At 33.9% G+C, this 17,825-nt stretch overlaps 1 protein-coding gene across 1 annotated transcript in view; it reads right to left on the reverse strand.

Moving 5' to 3' along the window:
* LOC103251060 (protein eyes shut homolog) overlaps positions 1-6,719 on the reverse strand; it is a gene marked incomplete at its 3' end in the record, with an annotated part of 157,413 nt that extends 150,694 nt beyond the window's left edge. Inside the window, exons 1-2 of the mRNA XM_008049669.1 lie at positions 5,969-6,719; positions 2,098-2,211 (exon numbers count right to left, since the gene is read on the reverse strand). Of these exons, the coding sequence (XP_008047860.1) occupies positions 2,098-2,211; positions 5,969-6,719 (865 nt within the window). The remainder of the gene's footprint in view (positions 1-2,097; positions 2,212-5,968) is intronic.
* Between the last annotated feature and the right edge of the window lie 11,106 nt (positions 6,720-17,825).

Below are 17,825 nucleotides of genomic sequence, written 5' to 3' on the forward strand. Positions count from 1 at the left end.
GCGGCCACTGCACTCCAGTCTGGGCCACCGAATGAGACTCCAACTCAAAAAAAAAAAAAATCACTAATTTCCCAGGCAAAAATAAAGTTTCCAAATATATAATCGCAACTGCTTTTAGTCACTTATTTTGCTCTTTATGCTATGGTTTGGAAGATTAATTATATGGTCACTGTGCGTATGCAGGCTATCATAATTTAAAACATCTTTCAACTTGCAACCTGTCTCAAGGACATAGAAATCTTGAGGGGGAAAAAAAACTCATTTTTTTTTTCCTTTTTTGCTTACATTAAATATCTGTAAATCAGTAGTCACATCTGTTACCATGAATGTTATGTTGGGAAAGGAAGAAAGGCAAATGCTTAGAAGTAAAGATAACAGCAAAAAGGAAACACCACATACTCCATCTCCCAATAAAGCCCCCAAAACTCCTCCCTGGCCCAGAAGAAAAAATGAAAAGCTGAGAAACCAGAAACTATGATTCTAAAGCTTTGTAAGCTCAAAGGAAGGCAGAAGAGCTGGTAGGAAGTAGAGGGAAGGCAGCAGATGGGCCCAAAAGTGAAGGCTGATCAAGTTCCTATGGAGAGGTGGGGGAGAAGCCTGGGGAAATGGTTTCTCAGCCCCAAGGCAATGGCACATCTTCACTCCTGCTCCATGGGGAAAGCTACAAAGAGAAAGGGCTTTATTTCTAAGAGATTTAAAGACAGCCACCCTGGGTTCTTCCACTTGTAAAAAGGATTCACTCTGTGCTTTGAGGGGCTAGTAGGTTCTGGGTAACGAAGGAAAATATATATGTGTGTTTCAGGGCTATGGGAACTAAGGCTGCCCCTGGAAAAAGAAGGAAGCTGAGGCCTAAGCTGAAGAATTGGAGCAGAATCCTTCAGAATCTCAGCTTCATGGATTGCTCAGCTGTTCTGGAACGGAAGGCAACTTGAAAGCCAAAAGGGCAGAAAGGTTCCAGTCCTAGGTCACTGTGACCTTTCCTATCTTTCTTTCCCATCGTTTTTTCCCAAGTTTTCCCAAAACTCTGGGCTGGAACAAGGAGAAACTCTCTTGCCTTGATAACTTCCCACAGACCTCCTAAAACACCTGATGCAGCTAGTAGTTTATTTCATGTACCACTAAGGGTTAGTGCCACAGAGGCCTTCTCTGGGTGTCCTCATGTCAGACCTCCTATTCTTGTGAACAGGGAATTACCTGCACTGAAGATACCTCACAACTGTCTCATATCATCAGAGGACTTTGGTTCTTTCTAAATCTCTAGTCTCTCTTCATATCCCTAAAAATATTTCTTTGAAAATAGTTGACTGAGTAATTACTACCCGACTTATAATAACTAACTATTATGTGGAAGTGGCCAATGTTCTATATCAAAATTTTATTTCCCTCAAATCAGTCAGGTGGGAAGATCTGTAAGGAAAACACTCAGAAATACTACCATGTTCTGGAATTATGGAGAAATGTATATTCTATTTCACTCCCACAAAAGAAGTCTTTAGGTGTCTAATTGTGGCTGAAGATACCATTGCCAAGAGACATTTTAAAGACGGCAGATATACTGAGGGTGAGTTACATTTCCAAGAAAATGGGAAACTGTAGAAGAGTTCAAAGATAAGATAGAAGTGATTTAAAAATGCATTCATCTGTTGAACATTTAATCAATAATTTAAAAACTATTGGCTGAAGCAATGCTTTCATTTCACTTTTAAAAATTCATTTGGGAAGGAATGACAAAAACTACTCTTCATAAAAGGAGCTTTGTAATGACATTTTATCTAAGGAACTTAGATGTGAGCCAATTATGTGCAAAATGTGCACTCTTTCTAACAATATGTTAGTAGTTAAGCACAAGATATATTTTAGCACAGTGAAAAACATATGACCTGGAGTTCACAATCTTCTTATATTATGGAATATTTAGCAGTATAATCATTTAATTTTCTTAGCCAAATTGATTCATTAAAATCTTAGTAATAAGAAAGATCAAAGTATATAATCCCTAAAATTGTATTTTTCAATAAAAAATGAAACATTTCAAATTGACTTTTAAATAAATAAGACAAAATTAGAATTATTTGTATGCATGTATGATTTTTTTACCTGAAAATCGTTCATTACATTCACAAATGAAACGATCTGTAGTCATATTACTGCAGTTTCTATGGAAACAGACATGTGGTTGACATTGGCCAATTATTTCTGAACAATGTATTCCTATAAAAGTGAGAAAAAATTATTGACACGCATATAGTTAATTACGACCATCAATTTTCCCTCAATTCTTTAATAGTGAATAACATCATAATTTTGACAAAATGTAGTTTCAATTGTGAAATAGTGTTACATGATGATGAATTTAAATTGAATTGAAAATTAATATTGATACTTGATATCAAGTTTTTTAAATCTGTTAATCTCATACAATGATATAAAAAATGCTTTTCTCATTGTTGGCATTTGAGCTTTAGTTAATTTTTTGATAATTTAAAACTTTAATTGGGTATTGATGGTAGATAATATTAATTCATGTAAACACCAGTTCTTAAACATTCATTGGTAATATTAGAGTGGTGAGTTACAAAGTGACACTTTTAAATGTGTTTTGTACAGGTCTCAACCCTACCACCTAGCCAAGGGAACAATTCAAAAGGAAAGATAGCTGCCTGGATCCTCAGAAGCAGTGCACAAATTATTAAATTCTACACATATTTGCCCTTGCTAGTATATCTAATTTTCCAACTCTCACTTACACATACTATTGTGGTCCTATTATATCACATAGCATATTTGTTCTGTACATATTTAATCATTTCATTATATAATTAGTAGAGGTATGTGCCTAGGAAATCTCAGGGCATGGCAAGTGGAAATATACTGCTACAAAACAGTTGAATATAATTTGGCAATATGTCCCCCCAAATTTATTTGCACTCTTAAAGTATCATTTTAAAGCAGTTTTTTTTGCCATTATCGATAATGTCTTTCAAATTCCTTATACACTGACACCCGTGCCTCACTAATGCAGGACTCTTTTTTCTACATTTACATCCAAACAACTGTCCCCACAAGGAAAATATAAATAATATTATTGTTTTCTATAATTTTTTCCCCAAATCAATTAGCTGTAAAGTGTTTAATCCATCATGCCCTATTTCAATAGTAGTGAGTTTTAGGAGCTAAATTGTGTCCCTTCCATTTATATGTTGAAAACGTAATACCTAGTATCTCAAAGTGTGACTGTACTGGGAGACAGCATCTTTAGAGAAGTATACAGTTAAGGTTAAATATGGTCATTAAGGTGGGTCCTAATTCCATACGACTGGTGTGCTTATAAGAGGAAATATGGACATACAGGTACAGAAAAAAGACACTGTACATACACAAGGAGAAGACAGTAGTCCTCAGAGCAGAAAGATCTCAGAGTAAACAAAATCTGTTAACATCTTAATCTTTAACTTTCAGCACCCAAAACTGTGAGAAAATAAATTTATGTTGTTTAAGCTATCCTGTGTGGTAAATTTGTTATGGTACCCTAGCCAGACTTGAGCATTCATAATTGCTTTGGAAATTCTACATATTTCTGTATCTTCTGAGATTTAAAAATTTTTTTGTTTTTTAGTTGGAATCTCACTCTGTCGCCCAGGCTGGAGTACCGTGGCACACTCATGGCCATGCCAGTGTCAGCCTACTGGGCTCTGGTGATCCTTCTGCCTCAGTCTTTCAAGTAGCCAAAACTACAGGTGCATGCTACCACATCCGGCTAATTTCTTTATTTTATTTATTGTAGAGATGCGGTCTCGCCAAGTTCCCCAGACTGGTCTCGAACCTGCAGACTCAGGCAATCCACTCGCCTAGGCCTCCCAAAGTGCTGGGATTAAAGACTGAGCCACCGATCCCAGCCTAAATTTCAATTTAAAATTATTTATCATTAAAGTAGCACAATGGAGTATACAGTGAACTTAATATTTATATATTGTTTCTGTTTCTTTTTCTTTTTTTCAAGTTGGAGTCTCACTCTGTCACTCAGACTAGAGTGCAGTGGCTGCTCCCGACCACTGCAGCCTTGACCTGCTGGGCTCCGGCAATCCTTCAGCTCAGCCTTTCAAGTAGCCGGAACTACAGACGCGCACTACCACGTCTGGCTAATTTTTTATTTTTATTGTAGAGATGAGGTCTCGCCAAGTTGCCCAGGCGAGTCTCGAACCCACCGGCTCAGGCAATTCACCCACCTCAGCCTCCCAAAGGTGCGGGATTACAGGCTGAGCCACCGAGACCGGCTTGTTTCTGTTTCTTAAAGTTTAATAATTTAAGGTGCCTATGGCTATGTTTCAAATAAATTAGTAAGTAAAAAAAAGGGTAAATATTGAGTAGAAGCAAACCAGTCTATGCAGTTGCCATAAAAATCAAAGATATAATATTTTATGAACAACGATTGCCTATATGCAAATTAATATTCTGATACGTGATGGAAACTTTTGGGCTAAATATTCTTTAAACCTCTTTTGCCAGGTTAAAATGAAAGTGCTAGAGATTCTCAACTAAATTGCTTTCTTCATTCACTCCAAATCAGTCATTTCAGTGCTTTCACTTTTTCTCTAGTTTGCCTTAGCTTTAATTACTGGATATACCTCAGCCTAAGTCAGAGCTTTAACTTGCAACTTTTGTCACTGATGCTAATGGAGTCAAATGAAAAGTTGATCCCAGTTACAGAGACACGATGTTCAGTAAATATTGTTGGCATTGACTTTTGAAATGACCTTGGAACTTCCCTACTATCAATTCCAAAATTATTCCGAAAGATTGAATTAGGTGAATTTTAGAGCCTACAATAGCTTATCAAGGTCTTCTCTTAAATTTTATCACACAGCCTCTTCAAGCTTGGCTGCAGTGGGGTCAGGTCCAGACACATGGGAAAAGGAAGCCCCTTCAAACCTGACCCCAAAAATTACAGTTCAGTCCCTGAGTGTGATCTGCTCCAGATATATCTGTCACTCATTCTTCTTCCTCTATCATGATCAAAGTACACTACCAACCTGCTGTTTTTCTATACTATCATTACCAGCAATGTCAAATATTTTTCTTTGTTAGATCATCCTAGTCATACTCGCTTTCCTTGTAATTCTCTGTGCCAAGACTGTGAAACTCTCATTAAAAGAGATTCTTTCACAAGTTCTCCAGCTTTTAATATTCTCCACAAAATTTTCCAATCTTTCTTTCACTTACTTCTGATGACCCAAATTTGTCTAGTAAACTCTCAAATAGACAAAGTTTATACTTCCTTCAGCCCTCACTTCAGCCTCAGGAAGTGTGATTTATATTGTTTTTAGATAGCTATTCCTCTGGCTTAATCACTCACTGAACATCTACTTTTCACAACCTCTCCTGATTGTTGCCTCTTATTTAGCTTTACAAGCAGTTATTAATTGTATCATCTTATTTTCATCTTTGTCATTATTGTCTGTAAATCAGTGTATTGAAGGCCACACCAACATCCATGAAAACATTGTTCTTCCTCTCTAACCCTGCCAAGTAACTTCAATGACTTTTCTTTAAAATGCAAGTTCCTTAACTTCCTCTACTCAGATCCACACTTCATCTCCTCATTATACCCAGAATTGTTTACCCAAATACCTTAATCTGGGGAATTTCATTCAGTGACTGTCAATTCTTAAATTACTCTGATAATTTCATTTTTTAATATTTTAGAAATTAAGAGTGGAGTTTGTGAAAGGCATGAAAATAGGCATTTCACTATAAAACAATAATTGTAAGAGTCCTCTTTTAGGAAGCAAAATGACTTTTTTAGAGGATCTCTGATAGAGTTTTTATATGTCAGGAATCCAAATGTTGCCCATTCTAAGGGATCTACAAAAAAATTTTTTAATGTAAATTTTTTTGTTCAGTAACAATTTATGAATTCAGTGTACTGTTCTATTTTACTAAAATTGTGGTTTTAGTAAAACAGTCTTACCTGTAAATGGTGGGTCACAGACACATTCATATTCTTGCTTATCCCATTTTCCTTCTTTGTTAATGCAATTGGCATTGTTTTTACATGGTTTATAAGAACATGCATCAAGTTCCTGGCAGTATTTTCCAGAAAACGGAGGCTGACAATGGCAGCTGTATGTCTTGCTCCAAACTTCACTAAGGCATTTACCATGACCAGAGCAAAATTCTGAACTTAGAGATTCTTGGCAGAACTGCTGTTTCACTGTCACATTTAGGCGAAGTCCCAGTTGACAAAGTGATGGACCACTTGCCATTACTGTGATAAAATAATGTGTCCCAGCACTCAGCCACCGAGAATTCACAGTATGCATTCCTTTTAGTTTGCAACCAAAAAGTAACTGATCTTCAGTTGTGGTATTTTGTTCACAGTCAATGAAAGATGTTTCTGAAACATTCATTAAATTTATTTCTGGAGTCTGGAGAGATGGTTCAGAAGAAATTATAAGGATGTCTCCTAGTTGAATTTGCAAAGGGCAAATCTGGGGAATGACTTGATTGCCTGAAGTATCCGTTTTAGTGTTTTTACCCATAATCCAACAATCTTTATAGAAGTCCATGCAGACGTTTTCTGTTAGTGTCCAGTTTACCACATATGATAAGTGCTGTGGATGCCATTCTTCCACCGATTTCTGTCTACATGTTGTTATTCCATTTATAAAAGGGCTATAAAGAACCACCAGGCTCAGAATGATGATTGATTTGTCAGTCATTTGGGGACAATTGTATTTTACAATCTATCATGAAAGTGTCATAAGGAATTGCCACAAAATGGTCTTTATGTATTGCTGGAAATTTCCAAGCAGAGTTGTTGAATATGGATTCCGAGAAATTGGCTTTTCTTCTAATCCCAGAGTGCAGGTTGCTTTGATGACTGCATTTTGAGCAACATGCAGTAGTATTCAAGTATTTAAATATTCCTTTAAATAAAAAAATATACATTGTTAGTCAGGTTTTTCCTAAATTACTTATATATAGAAAATGATAGCTGCTTTCTTTAGTCAAACAAGAGCTACACTACATGGACAGTGTCACCAGCCATTGGGGACCTTCTGTAGGAAACAAGTTCAGGAAAACCATATGGTGATATGGTCAGCCCTACATAGACACCTGCATTAAACCTCAAACCATAAGAACCTTAGAAAATGAAGAACATGCCCTCATGGAAATTGGAACTGGCATCCAATTCCTGGACAAAATTCGAAACCCACAGGCCATAAGAGGTAAGAGACAAATGGGACCTCATTAAATTGACAAGCTTCTGCAAAGCCAAAAAAAACCATCAAGAGAGCAGGGAGACACCCTACAGACTGGGAAAAAGTATTTGCCAACTCCAGGTCTGACAAAGGCTTAACATCTTGGATCTACAAGGAACTCAAATGTGCTGTAAAGAAAAAAAACGAACAACCCCATTATAAAATGGGCAAAAAATATGAACAGACACTTCTCAAAGGAAGACGTCTGAGCAGCCAACAGACACATGAAGAAATGTTCAGCCTCATTAATCATCAGGGAGATGCAAATCAAAACCACACTGAGATACCACCTAACTCCAGTCAGAATGGCAATTATCAATAACTCAAAAAAATAACAGTTGCTGGAGAGGGTGTGGCGAAAAGGGAACACTTCTACACTGTTGGTGGTAGTGTAAACTAGTGCAACCTCTGTGGAAAACAGTATGGCAATTCCTAAAAGTTCTAAATATTGACCTCCCATATGATCCTGCAATCCCCCTACTGGGAATATACCCTGAAGAACTCAACTCACTCTATAGAAAAGATACCTGCACACATATGTTTATCGCAGCATTGTTCACAATAGCAAGAACCTGGAAACCACCATGCTGCCCATCAAAAGAGGATTGCATTAAAAAAATGTGGTACATATACCCGATGGAATACTACACAGTCATAAAAAAGAACAAAATCATGAATTTTGCAGCAACCTGGATGGAACTAGAGTCTATAATACTGTGTGAACTCTCACAGAAACAAAGATCTGAGTATCACATGTTCTCACTCATATAATGGACCTTGAACATCCAATGTAATACTATAAGAAAATGACTGACAGTGGTGGGAAACTATGGGGGGAGGGGAAGGGAGATGGGATTAATGGTAGTAAATATCTGACTGGGGATGGGGCGACACCTCTTATCAACAAGGGTGCCTGAACGAAGCATATTTGTATACCTAAACCTTAACTGTACCCCACAATATCATAATAAAAAATATTGATTAGAAAAAAAACAAAAAAAAGAAAAAGAAAATCCCTTATACTTAAAAAAAAGTTCTAGTATCAAGTCATAATTAACAAGCAATTCACTGCAGTCTTTTATGTGTTCTCTTTCCACCAAGTTTCAGTCTAACTGAAACACAGGCACAGCCAAGATTCTTTTATTATTTTGGTATCAGTTTTCTTCAGAATATTTTTCTCTGATTAGTTTTACAAAAGAATAAACTTGGGGTTTAAATACAATTTTTATGCAACATTTTCATGCAATCATTAGCGTTAAAGTGTATGGGGTGACAGTCACGTGCCTCTTAATGGTAATTCAGAGGGTGGGAATTCTCACAGATATAAAGGACTCAGAAATATTGTGCAAATGATGAAAATTAGAATGAGTCTCCACTCAATTTATTTTGCAGGAATGCTGGAAAGGTGGCAGAAAAAAAGGGGAAAGAAAGTATAAAATGAAGAAATGGAAGGTTTATAAACAGAGGTAAAACTGTAGTGCAGAAAAGGCAGAGTCAGGGTATCCATTATATTGGAAGGCACCATTGTTTCCAGAGGACAAGAAACCACGCAGGAATTCTGAGTTTAATGTAATGATCCAATAAAAAAAAAAAAGCTACAAATGATTGAGGGTTTTCTCTGTGCAAATCATTGTACTATTTAATTAACAAATAAACTGCAATCTTTGCACAAAACTCAACTTCTGAGAGGAAAGGTAAGTAAGCATAGTGAAAACACATGCTCTTCAAATTTCGGTTATGATGTTTATTTAATCGGTGTCCTTAGGCAACATGAAATTTAATTCTCTTCACTTTCATACGGGTACACCAGGGAAAAGCACATCTAATTAACAAAGTAGCAGGCCTTGAAGGAGGTAAAAGAAGGGGAGCTTTCTAATTGTAGAGGGAAAGGAATTATGATGAAAGATAGGTTTTGGCTTGAGGAGAGATTCTCTTGAAAAGGAGCAGGCATTGTCAGAAAATGAGTCCATATTTTATCTGAGGGCAAGGCAATGAAGAATCTTGTGTAGATTTCATGAGGATTAATGAGGGAAGATTTTACAGTAAGTCCTCACTTAATGTTATCCATATGTCCTTGAAATCTTCTACTTCAAGTGAAATGATGTGTAATGAAACCAATTTTTTTTTTTTTTTTTGCTTCTCAACATTATAATGAAAAGACATTGAGAAAAATGTTATTCAAGAACTGGCTGTCCGTTGTTTAAAGTTCCAGTTTTCAAGAATATATCAGTGACTTGTGTGAGGACTTACTACTGTATTTTAATGATATTTATCTACTTACAGGTTGAGGAAGACACTAGTGAGTAAAATAGGAAGAGACAATAGCACTAATCTAGTAAAAATCACAGTGATGACTGATTAGTACAGTGGCAATAGAAATGTAACAACACTGGTGGAGTCCAGAAATATTAAAAAGGTAGAATTACACGTTCTCAAAGTTTGTTGACAAAAAGGAAAGGAAAGAAGTCCGGGAAAACCAGGTGGGGCAACAAGATGGGAGAGTAGTGATGTCCTAATCACTTGTAAATACTCTGAATTTGAAGTATACCTAGTTGATTTTCTAGCATAAGTGCTCAGAAATAAATTGTATATACACATGTGAGCACAGGAGGTAAATTTAGACTTTAGAGAAAACTAGAAGAATCACTAAGCAATATTGAAATATTTTATGGCTATTAAATCCAATTTTACAGTAGTAACAATATGTACAGGTATATTGTTGTTCCAGTAACCTAGTTTGGAAAGATACAATAATGATTAAGTAGCAAATGAGTTAAACACAGCCACCAATTTACTTCTACATGTAAATGCTAAGAAACAAATTACATCTGCATTGAGGCAAAATTAGGTCTGTGTGACGTTTTTAGACCAGCTGCAGATGTGAGCTTGCATTATTGTGGGCTAATCACATGCTTCTTAGAACTCTCTAGGTCCCTAATTATTGTGCATTTATGATTTCAAACAGAAAGTAGCTTGATGCATTGCATTTCCACCCAGGAAAGTTTAAATAAATAAAAATAGCAGGAAATACACACACACAAGAGAAAACTTATCTGAAGTCACTTTGTATCTATATACACTGAATACAAAATGTTTCAGATATTATTAGGAACTTTAATAATATGAATTTCCCGTGAATAAATTTGAAAAAGCTGCTATAATTTGTAATAAAAGTTACATATTATGGTATGTCATTTGTGTGATTCAGTTCTTCATTTATAATGACATTTTCCAAACCTGTCCAAAATAGCAAGCCTAACAGCATTCTCCTCACCCCCAAACACACATATATGCTTATAGTGTGTTTAAGAGTAAAAATCAGAAGTACTTCATTCCTTGTGATACTGTCATTACCACCTTATGTATTCTTGAGCCAAAAAGTACAAAAACCCAGAGACTGTGTTGGAGCCACCCATAGCATTATGCATAATTATAATCATAACATCACTTGGCACCTATCCTACCAGAAAAAATATTTTACAGGAATAGATACTATGCAATTTCAGATGATATGAGCTGTATTACTTTTATGTTAGCTCTGTAGTTAGTTTTTCCCTAACATATAAAGCCCAACTTAGAGTCAACAGTTAAGAAAACATAAAGCAGATTTATTTATGCATAACAGTCGTTATAAATGACATCTTTTAAAAAATAAGGGTATAGTTTTGCACAAATCAATTTTATGTAAACAAAAATAACTTGAATAAAACATGCTTATAGTGTTTGGCATATAATAGGCATTTAATTGTCAATACTTGAGTGAAGTTGGAGATAATGTACATCATTTTTTTTGTATTTGTGCTCGACATACCATATTATAAACTGTGGAAGCTTTAATAAGTTTGCAGTTGATTCTATGCACCAATGATCCTTTTCCATTTTTGACCTCCACAATAAACAGCTTTTCATTTTAGCAAATTATATATTGTACTTTTAAAAACATACTAAACTAAAATTAGAAATATAGGAAGTAACAGATATAAATGTCCTATTTTTTTTTTTTTTTTTACTCTCTAGAAAGTAAACAATACATTTTAGCTTCCATAGATTTGATGAAAATTGCAGGTGGAAATGAAAATGTGTGTTTTAGAAACAGTAACCAGCAGTGTAAAGAATGAACATTTTAGAAAAGAGTCAAGAAAAAGATAAAAGAAGATACATCTTTAAAATGTAACTAAGAAAGCAACAGAGAAGAGACAGTTTCTTTATTTAGAAGCAAAAATATTAAGAACATCATTACCAATAAAACATAGTATTACACCAAGTGTCTTAAGTGGAAGATAACAAAAACAGAATCCTAGAGAATAATATGTAAGAGATGGGTGAAAGAAGAGATCTCAAACTAACCTTGCCTTTCGATAAGGAAAACAAGGAAATGTTTCTGGAATTTTTACATAGTTGATACTTATATAATTTATGATATAAGTTTGATACATTTGATGTTTCTAATGTTAATATCCTTGCTAACTGGAGTTAAAGAAGAAGATATAATTGACTGATATGGTAGGCTCATAGAAGTTAAGGGAAAGTAAAATATAAGTTAGAAAACTCTTTAAATAAAATTCTCGATGGAAGAAAAGTGAGTGAATAAAGAAGTTGCCAAAGAAGAAGGAAAAATTCATTTTAGTTGTCAATTTCTACATAAAGTTTTGTTTATTTCTTTAATTTTAGGTTGGGCACTTCTCCACACATGCCTAAATGTTACAATACTTCTGAATACCTTTTTAATAAGAAATAATATACAAAATGCACCTCCATTCTATTTTCTACAAATTATTTTATTTCTATCCCTCACCTTTATATAATCCCAAACAGAATAAACAGGAGTGAAATGAATGTAGAGATTTTATAGGGGTCAGTGATGTTGGAGGTGGAATTAGCCACAAGACGGTGTGATGTCATTGATGAACTGAAGAATGAAATGCATCATGGATAAGGCTTTGGAGAAGAGGGAAGTTCTGAATTTAATTTAAATAAAATCCAAATTTCCTTTTTAAAAGAATCATGTTTTTGGTGTTGTATAAAAAAATCCACTGTCAAGTTTATTGTCATCTATATTTTGACCTGTTTTCTCCTACAAATTCTATAGTTAGATGTTTAACATTTAGGGGTGTAATTCATTCACTTTGAGCTAATTTTCGTGGGAATTATACAGTTTACTTTTTCGCATAAGGCAATCTAATTCTTCCAAAAGCAATTATTGAAAATATTATCCGCTGTCTTTGAATTTACCTTTGCTTCTTTGTCAAAAATTATTTGACTACACACGTTTGAGATACTGTGGACTCTATTTTGATGAATTGATCTATGTGTCTGCTCTTTCTTTATTTATTTGATGTCACACAGCCTTGAACACTGTTGCTTTATAGTGAGTTGTGAAATCAGGTAGAGGGAATTCTCCAATGTTTCTTTTCTTCAGTATTGTGATGGTTATTCTACTCTTTTACCTTCCCATATAAACTTTATAACAAGTATGCCAATATTGAAAAAAACAACTTACTATGACTTTGATTGGGATTGAACTGAATCAATGGATCAAGCAGGGATCAATTGACATCTTAAATTTAGTGAGGCTCTCAATCAATGAACATAGAATATCTCTCTATTTATGTTGTTTATTTACTTTTTTATCAGTTTGTAGTTTGTCACATATAGGACTATAAATATTTTTATAAATTCACAGCTAATTATTTAAGTCTTCTCGATGCTGCTGTAAATGGTACTGCTTTTTATTTAAATATTAGTTGTTCACTGATGGTACATAGGAAAGCAAGTCACTTTTGTATACAGTATTAAATTCTATCTTGGGCCCATGCTGTACTCATTTACTTTGTCTTTGTATTTTTAAAATTGAGTCTAGAGACTGTTTTGTCCTTCCATATTAACTGCATACCTTCTATTTGCTTCTATTGTCTAATTGCACTAACTAGAATTTTAGTATGAGCTGAATGGGAGTGATGAGAAGATATTCTTGTTTTGTTCAGATCTTAGGAAGAAAATATTCCATTTCTCCACATTAATTATAAAAATTAGAATTTTGTAAATGCTTTTCACCTAAGTGAGAATTCTCTCCTTTATTCTTAGCTCTCTGAAGAATTAGTTGTATTTTCTTTGTGTCAATTTTCTTTGTCAATTGATATAATTATAAAATATTGTTTCTTTTCATGGTTTACAACTTTTTAATTTATTGTTTCATTCAAGTTGACAATATATGTTGAGAATTTTGTGTCTGTGTTCATTTGGTATATTAGTCTATAATTTGCTTTTATTTTAATGTCTTTGTCTACTCTTTGAATTAGGTTAGTACTAGTCATAGAGAATGACTAAGAAGGATTTAATCTATTTATATTTTCTGTTATAAATTATGAATAATTGGTATTATTTCTTTGTTGAATAGTTGGTAGAATTCACTAGGGATTAATCTGGGTCAGGTGATATCTTTTGTGAGAGAGTATTAGTTATTACTTCAATTTATTTAGTAGGTACAAGTTTATTCAGATTATTCCTTCTTTCATGAGTTTTGAGTTTTTGTCTTTCTAGAAATCTGTTTATCTAATTGATATTTTAAAATGTTGGAACGGGAAGCTGTATTTAGCATCCCTTTATCATCTTTTTAATGTGTAAAGGAATAATAATAACACCTATTTGATTTTTATTTATGATATTAGTATTTTGTTTCTTCTCTGTATTTTTTTTCTTGGGTAGCTTGACTAGAGTCTTTATCAATGTTATTAATATATTCAGAGAATGAACTTTTGGTTTTGTTAATTTTCTTTATTATTTTTCTCATTTTTAATTTGAATCATGTCTGCTCTAATTTTTGTTATTTCTCTTATTTTACTTATTTTGGATGAAATTACTATTCTTTCTCTAGTTTTCTAAAGTAGGAGCTTAAGGTATTGATTATAGATCTCATTTTCTAATTTCTACATTTAATACTACGCATTTCCCTCTGTGTACTGTTTTTGTCAAATCCTACATGGTTTTATAAGTTGTAGTTTTATTTTTATTTAGTTTAAAATATTAGTTTTAATTATTTTAGACTTCTGTGATCAATGAGTTTTATAAAGTATATTGTTAAATTTCCAAATATGTTTACATTTTTCAGCTTTCTGTACTCATTTTTATTGGATTTATCCCATTGTGGCCTGAGATTACATTTTGCATGATATTAATTACTTTATGTGTTCAGGTGTGTTTTGTGGTCTAGCATGTGATCTATCTTGCTAAATGTTTCACAGCATCTCAGAATGCGTTTCTTCTGTTGTTGGATAGAGTATTCTATAAATTCCAATTAGATGACACTGTTTTATAGTGCTGATTTGGTCAACCATATTTTAATTAGGTTTCTGCCCATTTGACTTATCAACTACTAAAAGGGTATCAATGTCTCCAAATAAAAATAGTGAATTTTCTATTTTTTCCATCCGTTCTACCACTTTTGCCCAAAGTATTTTCACAAACTATTGTTAGGTTTATACATGTTAAGAATTGCTATGTCTTCTTGTGAGATTGACCCCTTTGTCAACTAGCATCTCTCTTTATCTTTGATAATTTTTCTTCTTCTGAAGTCTATCTTATCTGAAATTACTGGAGCTACTCAAGCTTTCTTTTAATTAAGTGATAGCATGATATATCTTTTCCCATATTTTACTTTTAACCTATCCATGTATTTATATTTAAGGTGGGCTTCTTGTAAATAGTTTAGAAATGGGTCTTATTTGTTTGTTTTTCTCCATTATGATAAGCTTTCCCCCTGTAGCTACATTTCATTCATTGCCAGAGGCCTGTTTTTCTATATGCTCTGGTTTTAATTGGGCATTTTGTATGATTCTTTTTTAACTCTTCTCTTAGTATGTTAATTATACTTATTAAATGATGTGTATCATTTGTCCCAGAGTTTACAATATGTCTGAACTAATCAAATTCTACCTTTAAATAACATGTTCTGTTTCATGTATAGTCACTGTAACTTGTAACAGAGTATTCTCAATGTTTCCTCTCTAGCTCTTGTGATACTGCTGCTATTTGTTTCACTTATCCATACACTACAATCTCCCAATGTAGGGTTATCAATATTATTTCGAACATAAAGTTACTTCTAGATTTATTAATAAGAAAAATAAGACATGCCTAGAGAGACATTTTTTGGGGGGAGGGCTTCTTGTTCTTTATTATTTATTTTATGTAGTGTTCTTTGAGCTTCCTAGACATAATTTCTTCAAATATTTTTCAGCTCTGTTCTCTCTTCTTTTTTCTGAAATTATAATAACACATTAGGCTCTTTGACATTTCTCCACTGTTCTTAGATAATGTGCTTTTTTTTATCATTGAATTTTAGCATGGGAAGATTCTATTGATATATTTTCAAGCTCACAAGTCTTTCCTCAGCTTTTCACCTTTGTTCGGTTTACTAATGAACCCCTCAATGAAATTTATTTTTATTACAGTGTTTTTTATGACATTTTTTCTCAATTATTTAGTAGAATCTTTATCTCTCTTCTTACATTACCCATTTACTCTTGCAGTCTGTCTTCCCTTTTCATTAGAGTGCTTAGCATGTTATTCATAATTATTTTAAATTCTCATTGGTAATTACAACATCTTTGCCATATCTGAGTTTGGTTCTGATGATAGTGTTGTCTCTTCAGACTGTTTCTTCTTGCCTGTAGGTATGCTTGTTGTATGTGGTGATTGGAACTAAAGTAGATAGGCCATTAGTGTGAGGATCTGCATTAACATCACTGGGAGTAGGGCTTTATTTAAAGTTTGCTGCACCTATAGGCGCCAAAGTCTTCAAATTCCTTTGGTGTCTTTGGTTTTGCCTTTCCTCTTGGTTCTGGACTTTCCTAACTGCTCCAGTACAAAAAATTCCTTTGTCTTGCACCTCTTTCAGCTGAAATCAACTATTATTTTGCTGGGGTTCTGTTGGTCAGATACTAAGGAATAAATGAGGGCAATAATATAGTCTATAATCTTCCAGTTGAATCCCAGTTTGTATGGGTCTGTGTCTCTAGTCTGTGGCCTTCACAAGTGTTTTTTATTGTATAAATCCTCCTTTTAGATGAGTCAAGAAGACTGTTGGGGACTGGAGTATGAGAATAGTCCTTGTCTATAGCTCCGGCACAAGACTGGCAAAACTTTCCCCCTGGAAGCTAGGTCTTTGTTAAAAAGATCTGAGTTGGTTTTTAAAAAGTTATTCTTTCCCTTCCCCTACGTGGATTCAAAAGGTTCATTTTCAGATCTTTACATTGAGAGCTTGGTCCGTATCCTGGGAGAAAATTTATGAATGTGTGGGGGCCTGCATAAAACTGTGGATTCTAGGAGTTTCTCCCTCATACTAGTCCACATTCAGTCTTCAGAATTCCCCCAAATTACCATTTAAGTGTTCATATCAGTTAATGTCTCCAGTGACTTCTGCTCCCAGGAAGAGATCTCTGCTATAATACTTTGTATTCACCTGCCTAGATTGCAGAGTGGCAACTTGCCATGCACCCACAGTTTTCTGGTGTGTCCAAGAAGAATCATTGATTTTCAGTTTGTGAGTCTTTTTCTTGTTTTAAGGATAGGAATTATAATTTCCAAGTTTTTTTTTTTTTTGGTCAGTGCTATAACCCAAATTCAACAATGAATTGTACTAAACTTTTTACTGGAATTTTAGAAATATTAGTGGCTTCTATTATGCAAGAAAATTATTTTGTATACTTTCATTATGAGTAGCTCTGTTGAGTGGAAATATTGCAATTAGCTTACCCGTTGGAGAACATTTGACTTGTTTATAGATATTGTCTATTACACATAAAGCTGCTGTGAATATTGGAGTATAAGACTTGTACTTGTAAAAATACATTTTCATTGATCATATGGAATACATAGGAGGGAAATGAATGAATCATGTGATTGGTACACATTTAATTTTTTACAAAACTGCCAAATGTTTACCATTATGCATTTTCATCAACAGTTTGTGAGGGGGTCCAGTTACTCTAAATCATCTCCAACACTTGGTATAGGTGACTATTTTAACTTTAGTAATTCTAATACATATACTATTGTGGTTTAATGTAATTATCAATGATGTTAAGCATCTTTTCAATTCTTATTTGCTATCTGCATGTCTTCTTTGGTCAACTGAATATTCAAGCTTTTGCCTACTCTATTTGGGCTTCCCATGCCCCTTTTTTAAATTAAGTTTTGAGAGTGCTTTATATTTTCTAGATACACATTTTACCCTAGATAAATGCCTTAAAAATATTTTCTGTTTGTCTGGCTTACATTCTTGTTTTTTTAAGAGCATCTTTTAAAAAAACAGATTTTAATTTAATAATATCTGATTGATAAATTTTTCTTGATGATCTCAAACTTAAATATAAGCTCTCTGTCAACTGGTAAAATACAGTAAGCAATTCTCTCTCTTTTTTTTTGTTGTTTACTTGTGTGTTTCCCCCCTGTGGGCTTCTATCTTGGAACCTTGTGATCTGAACTGACTTTATTCCAGGTGGTAACTCAGCTGTACTTATAAAAGTTCCTTTCAGCATCATTCTGCCTATTTCCTTTGCCTCA

The sequence above is a fragment of the Carlito syrichta genome, unplaced genomic scaffold (genome assembly GCF_000164805.1).
Source record: "Carlito syrichta isolate Samal-C Ts95f unplaced genomic scaffold, Tarsius_syrichta-2.0.1 Scaffold55673, whole genome shotgun sequence".
NCBI classification, from domain to species: Eukaryota; Metazoa; Chordata; class Mammalia; order Primates; family Tarsiidae; genus Carlito; species Carlito syrichta.